The following is a 10,789-nucleotide window of genomic DNA, read 5'->3' on the forward strand; positions in this document are numbered from 1 at the left end:
GAACATCCTTCTACTTATGCCTACATTGATATAGTTTATGCAGTTTTTAAGTTCAAATCTGTATTCCTTTTTGTCCTAGCCACTGTTCCATGCAGTTTTCGTTACAAATTAATGATTCATCCTTCTGTAGCTTCATTGGCTTCCAAATGAAGAATACTATTTCTAATCGTTAACGCATTTATTGTTAACATGAGTTAATAATATTTCTGTATTTTGGGTGTTTGGTTGATGAGAAAATATAAGAAAATTTGGTAAAAGATTTTTGATGAGAAAAAAATTATAAATTTATAATTGTTAACTAGTAGAAAAAAAATTTATAATTGTTAACTAGTAGGTTGAGCTAGGTAATGGTGGTGGTGCTAATTTGCCTGCAATCAAAGAGAAGTTTGGTCAGTACATGGTGAGTAGGTGCTCCACCTTTACGGCGCAAACATGTTTACAATGCATGTAAGAAATAATTTGCTACTATTTTCCTTATCTTTGTATGTTCTACAGTGTATCTCCTATTTTAATTTCATCTAAAGCTGTCATTTAATTTGCATTATAGAGACCAAATGTTCGATTCTTTTGTTATTATACATTAATGAATAATTGGTTTATTGACTACTCTAAGCTTGTCAGATTGGGATGCAGTGAATAGGATTAATGATTATTTGTTTATATAGGAGCTAGAAGGGATTGTGTGTTGGCTATTGTAGCTAGTTTGCGGTAAGAAATGACTCCTATTTCTATTTTATGGTACCTGGAATGGTTTAATACTTCACCGTCTATAATATTTCACTTGGGTAAAATAATTAGGTGGAATTTCTTTATTAGGGTTTTTATGTCTCGTCTATGCTTGATAATTTCTGACGAATAAACTTGAAAACCTGATGAATTGAATGTACGGAAGTATCATATGCTTCAGGTTATACATGATTCTCTTTTCATGCTAATGTCAACTTATGCAATTTAAGATTGTGATACCCCCTTAAATTTTGCTAATTAGTCTCTTTATGAAATGATTTCTGATATTGTCAATGTTATTTTCTGTTTAGGAAATTGTGTTTTGTTAGTTAATTTAAGAAGAATGAGATTAGAGAAGTGCTGGTTTTGTTCCTCCACTGTATATCCGGGGCATGGTATTCAATTTGTTCGCAACGATGCCAAGGTAGGAGTTTCTTTCTTACTTTTACATGTATTCAAAGGTTATATTACTTTATTGCTCTTAAAGGTTCTTCGCTTTTGTTTGTTTCTATTTAGTTATTATCCATATTGGCTTATCATGCTACACATTTGGTTTGATTCTATGGAGTTGGCCTTTGGTTTGTCCAGAAGTCGCCTTTCTGTCTTTCTCATCCATTTTTTAGTTACTCTCGTTGCAGTATTTTTCTTTTTTGTTGCATTTCTCTATGTAGTGGCCTAAAATTTGATACTTGGTATGTGTTTATGCTTGGCAGTGTTCAGATACATGCAGTTTTCAGCAACATTTATGCCAGATTGAGGGCATCAATTAAAATAATTTATAGTACTATGTTCCCTACATGTCATTCGTGCTGTTTGCATTGATTTTAATTTCTGATGGTCCAAACATTTGCAGATTTTCCGTTTCTGTAGATCGAAATGCCACAAGAACTTCAAGATGAAGAGGAATCCCCGTAAAGTAAAATGGACCAAGGCCTATAGGCGTTTGCATGGAAAGGACATGACACAGGTGATAGACCTAAGGCATTGATTTTGGACTTTTTATTGCATTATTACAATGCTTATACCAAAACACTGCATGATTTCTATTTCTTTTCTTTTTGCACCAGGATTCAACATTTGAGTTTGAGAGAAAACGTAATAGGCCGGAGAGATATGATAGAAACCTTGCAGAGAATACTCTGAAGGCCATTAAAAAGATTGATAAAATCAGATCAGACAGGGCATCTGACCACATCAAAAACAGGTTGGTTTGTGGTGCTTTCAGTTCCCATTGAAAGATATTATAACATGCACTTTAGTAAATAATAACCCTTCCATTTTTAAATCTTTTTCCAGGCTTAAGACAGGCAAGGTCCAGAGGCAGAAAGAAGCAAGGAAGCAATTGGAGCTGGGCATTCACTTGGTCAAAGCTCCGCTCGCACTTGCACAAGATTCATCTCTTTGTCTTCCAAAAATCAAAGTCAATGTGTCCCAAGCACAGACAGAAGAGAATCAGCCCATGGAAGACTGAAATTGCTTCTGCTGTTCCTCGGCTTGGTATTTTTGTCCACCAAAATCTTATGCATGCAACTCGTGGCTTAAGTTATCAAGAGGTTTTTTATGTTGTGTCTAGCGGTCCAGAATTTTGATTAGCATGTTCAAATGTTATTGTTTTGAGTAGCATATTTTGTAGTCACTAATTATGGAAAAGTCATTAAAAACGGATTATCTTTGTTTTTCCCTTTTAAATGTGGTGTTGAATATCTAGACTGATAATTTCTGGGGATAGTCTAAGAATCTTAAATTTTATAGAAAGCCAATAAAGTGCTTGCTGGACGAAATGTGGTGATTAATTGAATTGCAAGGTCATACATGCCGTTAATTTTTTAATAGCTGATAAATGAGTATGACATAGTGCTCATAAATTTTCTATGAAGGATGTCTTTAGATGAATGGAATTGTTTGATAGCTTGAGGTTATAAATCTTTGTATTGATTTTTCTCAACAATCTGAAGCCTGTCATACTTAGCAAATTTTTCTGTGAGAATGGGTGTTTAAGAATTGTGAATTGTCTTGAAATATATGCGGTTGTGATGGTTGATATATTATCAAGCATGCAATATATATCACTGTCATGACAGGTTTTTATAGGAAATATTTGAAATCGGTACGAATTTATATTCCTGTTACATAGAAATATATATTTAGCTTTATAGTTAAAATTTTAATAGAAATTTTAATTTAATTAATATTTTTATCCTTAAAATCAAAACAAAACATAATATAATAATTATCATACAAATAAATATTATTTAATTAAAATATTTTTTCAAAAGCCATGTTTTAGCGGTGTTTGTTAAAAAGCGCCGCTAAAACTCATTTTCATTGTGGCGTTTGTTGTTTAAGCATCGCTAAAGGTTGTGGTCTTTAGCGGCGTTTTTGGGAAAAGCGTCGCTAAAGGTCAGGGTCTTTAGTGGCGTTTGTCGGAAAAGCGTCGCTAAAAGTCATCGTCTTTAGCGGCGTTTGTCGAAAAAGCGACGCTAAAGATCATGGTCTTTAGCGGCGTTTGTCGGAAAAGCGCCGCTAAAGGTCATGGTCTTTAGCGGCGTTTGTCGGAAAAGCGTCGCTAAAGATCATGGTCTTTAGCGTCGTTTGTGGGAAAAGCGCCGCTAAAGGTCATGGTCTTTAGCGGCGTTTGTGGGAAAGCGCCGCTAAAGTTAGCGACGCTGTCATTAGCGGCGTTTTTTGTGACGCTTCTCAATGCGCCGCAAATTCTTTTAGCGGCGCTAAAAAACGCTGCTAAAGGCCTAAAAAAGCGCCGCTAAAAGCCTGTTTTGGTGTAGTGTGAACAGTCTGAAAAGTCCATTTACAACCCTTAAAAAATTATTTATAAATTGTCAAAAATTATCTAAGTCTCGTTATAAGTCTCTAGCCCGAAAATGTCTCACATTGTCTTCTTGGGGTTTTATAAGCTCGGTGCACATACTATAGAAAGAAAGTTTGTGCGATGGATCACTGAACTGCCACCTTCCTCACAATCTCGCGCACTACTTATCTAAAAGGATAAAGAAAATAAAGGGATAAGCTTGGGAAAGCTTAGTGAATACACATGAGTTCAACATAAGAAAACACATCAATAATTCACATACTAACCAACTCACTTACAGATAGATAGCATATAACAGGTCGCACATAAACAGTTTTACATGTAAATGATTCACATACAATCAGTTCGCATGTCATTAATTCACATATAATCAACCCCATTTAGTTTAGTGATATATAGGAAATTTGTGAAAAGGAAACATAATTAAATGGCATACTCATTGGATAAGCGGATATCCCAAAACACACCCTAAGACTCATAGAGTCACTCAAATCAAAATAAAAGTGTAGCAGGAATGCTCACACTCTCCGAAAAACACACCCTTATGATCCCCGGTGAATGGAGCATTGCTCGACATTCCCTTATTTCTCCATCGAATCACTGGTCCGCAAGACCCTATCACATAATAGGATGACCATTCACAAATCTATGGCATGCCAACTATATCCAATTGTTCCAAAAAATCACAATGCCTGCATATCACAGTAATCACATTACAGATTACGTCATTTTAGGCTCACTGCTTTAATAGAGCTTGCAGTATTTATAGAATAGCTTGTAAAGCATTAAGCTTGCATATATAAAAATATTAAGCACAAAACAACAAGGTTAGCATATGGCTTAAGTTCACATGCAATGTGGGTCCCCATAACCTCAAGGATTCACACACACAGAGCATAGTAGACCTCATATTTCACAAAGGTTCGCAATTCATGTTATAAGGTTTGCACACCGCATATATCTACATTTATATATAGATTAAATAATACAACCCTTTTAATGCAAAGACATATATAAAATATTTATCATAGAAACGCACGCAAGTATATAATACAAAACCCTTTTAATGTAAAGATATATATATTATTTTTAATAAAACCACCGTATGCATCTAATGTATAGCAAAACCTATTTTTCTCATGTTTATATAATATATATTAATAGTTCGAATATACATGTATTTAACAGTTCGTAGAGTTATAATATATATCCAAACTTAGTTGCCAATATATATAATATATATTTTACTTAACCCTAGACGCATATATAAATTTGTTTAAGGTTCGCACAATCATGAAAAAATTCACGCGTACAGTTTCATGTTAAAAGTTCACACAACACATGGAAGAAGTTTACACAATGCAAGGATGAGGTTCACACAATGCATAAGTTTGATACACAATGTTAAGATGGGGTTTGCACATCTTACTTGACTTCCAAACGTGCGTGTCCTTGTTTTCAAGTGTCGTACACAGAGTACTCACCTTGATTCACCACAACCTCGACTATGTGACCTTCTCCTTGCCTTTATGTTTGCTAGTTGATGCTCCCTTAGTACTTTTAGCTTCAACCTAGCTACCCCTCGCAACTTTTGAGTGGTCCGCTCAATAACCGAACCAAATTTTAATAAGAAAAATGGTGCTTGGAAAATGTAATGCCCAAGAAAATTTTAAATGAAAATTAACTACCAGATGCAACAAATTTTTGAAATGAATAAAGTGTGAAAACATGAGGAAGCAAATTAGGAGTGTTGGCTTTTATAGCCAAATCCACTAATTAAAATTGGTTTTTTATCCTATAGATCCCTCCTAATTCTACCCTTGTTTTAATAAATCCCCCACTAACCATAGTCTTAATTTACCTATTTAAGTTCTCTAGTTTAGCTTTTACTCCTATTTAGTCCTAATTACTAGCGTGTTTTCTATTTTATCTATTTTTAATTTATAATTTAATTCCAATACTACCGACCCGATTTACAGGATGTGACAACTCTCCCCCTCTAACAAAAATTTCATCCTCAAAATCACCTGAACCGAATAGATAAGGATATTGACGTCTCTTCACATCCTCAGTTTCCCAAGTAGCCTCCTCAGTCTGGTGGTTACACCACAAAACTTTTACCAAAGGTATGCTCTTGTTACGCAACACCTTAACCTCATGAGCTAAAATTTCAACTAGTTCTTCCTCATAAGTAAAACCAGGTCAAATCTCAATCTCCTTAACTGGAACAACATGCGATGGATCAGATTGACACTTATGAAATAGTGACACATAAAATACATCATGAATTTGCTCAAGTTCAGCCAGTAATCTGAGTCTATATGCTACTAGTCTAATCCTCTCAATAACCTCATAAGGCCCAATAAATCTCGGACTCAACTTCCCTATTCTTCCAAATCTTAAAACTTTTTTTCAAAGGTGAAACCTTAAGGATGACTCGATCCCCGACCTGAAACTCGATGTCACGACATTTCAGATCTACATAAGACTTCTACCTATCAGAAGTGGCTTTCAATTTATCACTAATTAGTTTCACCTTCTCTTCAGTCTCCCGAATCAAATCCAAACCCACAACACATTTCTCACCCAAATCATGCCAATAAAGAGGAGTTCTACACCCCTTACCATACAGTGCCTCGAAAGGTGCCATTTGAATACTCGATTGGTAACTATTATTGTAAGCAAATTCCACTAAAGGTAGATATCGCTCCCAACTAATACCAAACTCGATGACACAACTGCGCAACATGTCCTCGAGTATCTGAATTACCTATTACGACTGGCCATCTATCTGAGGATGATAAACCGTACTAAAGTTAAGTTTCAAACCAAAGCTCCCTAAAGAATCCTCTAAAATCTCAAGGTAAATTGCGAATCTTTATCAGAGATGATCGAAATTGGTACACCATGAAGTCGAACTATCTCCTCCACATACAACTCAGTTAATCTCTCTATCGAGTAATTAGTACGCACTGCTAGAAAATGTGCACTCTTTGAGAACCGATCAACAATCACCCAAAACAAATCTTTCTTCATTGGAGTTAGTGGAAAACCCAAAACAAAATCCATCATGATCCTGTCCCACTTCCATTTCGAAATCTATATCGACTGTAACAAACCTAAAGGATGTTGTTGCTCTGCCTTCACCTTCTGACAAACCATACAATAGCCCATGAAGTCGGTAACATCCCACTTCAATCCAGGCCACCAATACAACTCCCTAAGATCTCGATACATCTTGATACTACCGGGGTGCATAGCATAAAGGCTACTATGTGCCTCAATAAGAATTTCATGCCTAAGCTCAACATCAACAGGCACACAAAGTCTTCCACGAAAACTCAAGATGTTATTGGAATTCAACTTAAAATCTCCACCGCTACCATCCTCAACTTGTCGAATCTTTTCACCCACTAACTGCCTCTCCTTAATCTGACTAGACAAAGTTGGCTTCACTTGAAACACGGTTAAACTCAATCGTACAAACATGGGTTGCAATTCAACCATTGACTTTCGACTTAAAGCATCAACAACCACATTCGCTTTGCGAGGGTGATACTCAATCACACAATCATAGTCCTTTTGCAACTCAATCCAGTGCCTTTGTCTCAAGTTTAGCTCCTTCTAGGATAGAAGATACTTTAAACTCTTATGATCAGTATAGATAACACACCTTTCACCATAAAGCTAATGACGCCAAAGCTTGAGTGCAAACACCACAGCGGCTAACTCCAAATCATAGGTTTAATCACGGTCATGTTGCTTCAACTATTTTGAAGCATACACTACCATTTTCTTATCCTGCATTAAAACACGCCCTAGCCCCGTATACGACGTATCACTATAGGCAACATACTTTTTCCTTGACTCAGGTTGAACCAACACTGGTACCTCAGTCAACATTGTCTTCAGCTTATCAAAACATCTCTATCTTTCCTCAGTCCATTCGAATGGCACATTCTTCTAAAGTAGCTTCATTCAGGGTACGGCTATGATGGAGAACCCTTCAATGAATCTACAATAATACCCCGCTAATCCGAGACAAATGCGGACCTCGGTAATGCTCTTTGGTTGCTTCCACTCTAGAATAGCCTCAACCTTCTTCGAATCCGTATAAATCCTTTCAAAAGAAACCACATGCCCGAGAAACATCATTTCCTGAAGCTAGAACTCAACTAACTTAACTTGGCATGCAGTTGCTTATCTCACAAAATCTAAAGAACAACTCATAGGTGTGCATCATGATCATCCTCAGTATGGGAATACACGAGAATATCATCTATAAAGACAACTATGAATTGATCCAGATATGAGTGAAAAACTTAGTTCATTAGGTTGATGAACGTTGTAGGTGCATTCGTCAGTCCAAACGGCATAACTAGGAACTTGTAATTCCCATACAAAGTCCTAAACGCAAACTTTAGGATATCAGCCTCTTTCACCTTGAGTTGATAATACCCAGACCTCAAATCAATCTTCGAAAACATCGTCACTCCCCTGAACTTAACAAATAGGTCATCAATACAAGGCAACGGATACTTATTCTTTATAGTTAACTTATTCAATTGTCAATAATCAGTACACAGCCTCAAGGTACTATCTTTCTTTTTTACAAACAACACCAATACACCCTAAGGTGATACGTTAGGCCCGATAAACCCTTAATCCAAAACCTCTTGCAACTGGGTCTTTAACTTCTTGATTGCTCTCGATGTCATGTGATAAGGTGAAATGAACACCGGTGCAGTATCAGGATAAACCTCAATAACAAACTTAACCTCCCAATCTGGTGGCAAACTAGATAAATCCTTTGGAAAGACGTTAGGAAAATCCTTCACAGCGTGTATATCCTGAACTCCCGAACCTTTACTCCCAAAATTAAGTACATAAGCTAAGTAAGCTTCACAACCTTTACATATCAACTTCACAGCCTTAGTCGTGGACACCTCATTAGAGAAGAATTTGGGTCTCTCTCCCACGACTACAATCTCCAATCCACCCTCGACTCTCAAAGCAAGACACTATGTTTAGAAATTGATCCTTGCCCCATGCTCAGTCAACCAATCTATTCCGAGAATTACATCAAACCCACGAAATGATAGATTCATCAGATCCACGGGAAAAGTGTATCCTTGTACTGCCAACGGACATCTTTGATAAACTTGATAAACCAAAACACTTCCCCCTAACGAACTCGTCACTACCATTCCCTGACTAATAGTCTCTACCAGAATCCTCAACTCGCTCACCAAATCGCTCACAATATATGAATAAGTAGAACCTGAATCTATCAGCAAAAATAAAGAGAAAAATTTCAGTAGAAAGGTACCTACTATCACATCCATTTTCAAGCGCTCTTGTGGCTCCTTCACAGCATAAACACGAGTAGGTCCACACGAGTCGATCGATACAGCTACAGTATAGGCAATAGATCTTTGACCCGTCGGTCTCTCATTAGCACCACGACCTCAGCCTCGGCCTCTAGCAAATGTTGTAGGTTGACCATCTCATCTCTAATCGGGCAATTATGAATTTGATGCTCCTTCGACCCACAGTGCAGATATGCCCCAAACATCCTCCAGCACACTCCTAGATGCCTATGCTCTTAGTGCTGACCCACCAGGAACCTGGCTGATCCACTCGAAGCAACTACCGTAATATTCTGCGGTCTGGCCTGGCTCGAACGAGAATCTTATTGATCATTCTTGTCAGACCACCGAATCTCTCAACCTTTCTTGCCTAGTCTCCCTGATAATTCTGATCGATCAGATCCGCTCTTCTCGATCTCAATGACAACCAATTTAAGCGACTCGGTTAGCGTCTCTTCTATAGCCTTAGTCCTTTCTACCAAATCATCGAGGACCTCTCCGCTCTGTGTCACTAGATACACATACACCTAAATGTCCTGATTTAGCCCAAACTGGAACCTCTTACACCTCTTCCTCTCAAAGAACACCATCTCCGGAGCATACTGGCTGAGCTGCACAAACCCGGACTTATACGCAGCCACGGACATGGTTCCCTAAACCAGATCCAAAAATTCTCTCTTCGTTGCTTCCAAGTACTACTCTCCCAAGCACTTCTTTTGGAAGGACTCCAAAACGAACTCCTAAGTCAAGTGATCAGTAGTGGTCTCCCTCTTTACCATATTCCACTAGTGACGAGCTTCACCGTTTAATAAGGATATGATGCAATCTAACTTCTCATTTGAGCATCCCATCTACTCAAGGATCCTCTCAACATTCTCCAACAAATATTCAACAATCATCAGATCAGCTCCTTTACCTCCTTGAAATTCTTTACAACCCAAAGCTCGAAGTCGTTCGGGTGGCAAACCTCTGGCAGTTGGCGCAGGGTTCCCACCGGCTATACTCTGGAATGCATTTCTAACTACTATTAGATTTAATTTAAAGAAAATGAGAAAGTAAGAAGTGGCAAGTGGCAAGTGGTCCAATGCAATTCTTTTGAAGAAAACATTTTCAATAAGGGAATCTATTCCCGTTCCTACCCCATCCATAACAAATTTTCACACTATTATTTTTGCCCAAAAAGGTAAAAATTTTATTTATTTATAAAATCTGATTTATTTTTTATTTATTATTACATTTTTATAAACCTCACTCTGATAACACTAAATGTAACACCCTAAACCCGGCCAGGACAATCCGACCTAAATTCTAAATGACATATTAGCCACTTCGATGGCTCTCCAAAAAACTACCACAAATCACACCAACCATCCATACGCACCATACATATTCAAAATATTTCATACAAGCATTTAGTCCTATGAGAAAGCTTTTATAAATCAAACAATAAGACATATATATAATAAGCGGAATAAGGCATAACTGAATTTCGACAGGCTCTACTAGTTGCAAAATGTCTCGTTAGCTCATATGGGCAGTATCATATAATTCAAACAACAAATTCAGGCAAACAAGTAAATACAAAAATAAAAAGTCCAAAACATTAAACAACCCGAAAAGTCCATATACAACCCTTAAAAAATTATTTATAAATTGTCCAAAATAATCTAAGTCCCATTCTAAGTCTTTACCCCGAAAATGTCCCACATTGCCTTCTTGGGGTTTTATAAGCTCGACACATATATTGTAGAAAGAAAGTTTGTGAGATGGATCACTGAACTGCTACCCTCCTCGTTATCCCACGCGCTACTTATCTGAAAGGGTAAAGAAAATAAAGGGAAGAGCTTGGGAAAGCTCAGTGAATACA

At 37.1% G+C, this 10,789-nt stretch overlaps 1 protein-coding gene across 1 annotated transcript; it reads left to right on the forward strand.

Moving 5' to 3' along the window:
* The first annotated feature begins 1,037 nt into the window (after nucleotides 1–1,037).
* On the forward strand, nucleotides 1,038–2,519 carry LOC121215385 (probable ribosome biogenesis protein RLP24). The gene is made up of 4 exons (XM_041089840.1): nucleotides 1,038–1,150; nucleotides 1,580–1,693; nucleotides 1,794–1,930; nucleotides 2,023–2,519. The coding sequence occupies exons 1-4, from the start codon at nucleotides 1,070–1,072 to the stop codon at nucleotides 2,195–2,197; spliced, it is 507 nt and encodes a 168-aa protein (XP_040945774.1). The 5' UTR covers nucleotides 1,038–1,069; the 3' UTR covers nucleotides 2,198–2,519.
* The last annotated feature ends 8,270 nt before the right edge of the window (nucleotides 2,520–10,789 follow it).

This window comes from Gossypium hirsutum, chromosome D03, assembly GCF_007990345.1.
Source record: "Gossypium hirsutum isolate 1008001.06 chromosome D03, Gossypium_hirsutum_v2.1, whole genome shotgun sequence".
Lineage (NCBI taxonomy): Eukaryota > Viridiplantae > Streptophyta > Magnoliopsida > Malvales > Malvaceae > Gossypium > Gossypium hirsutum.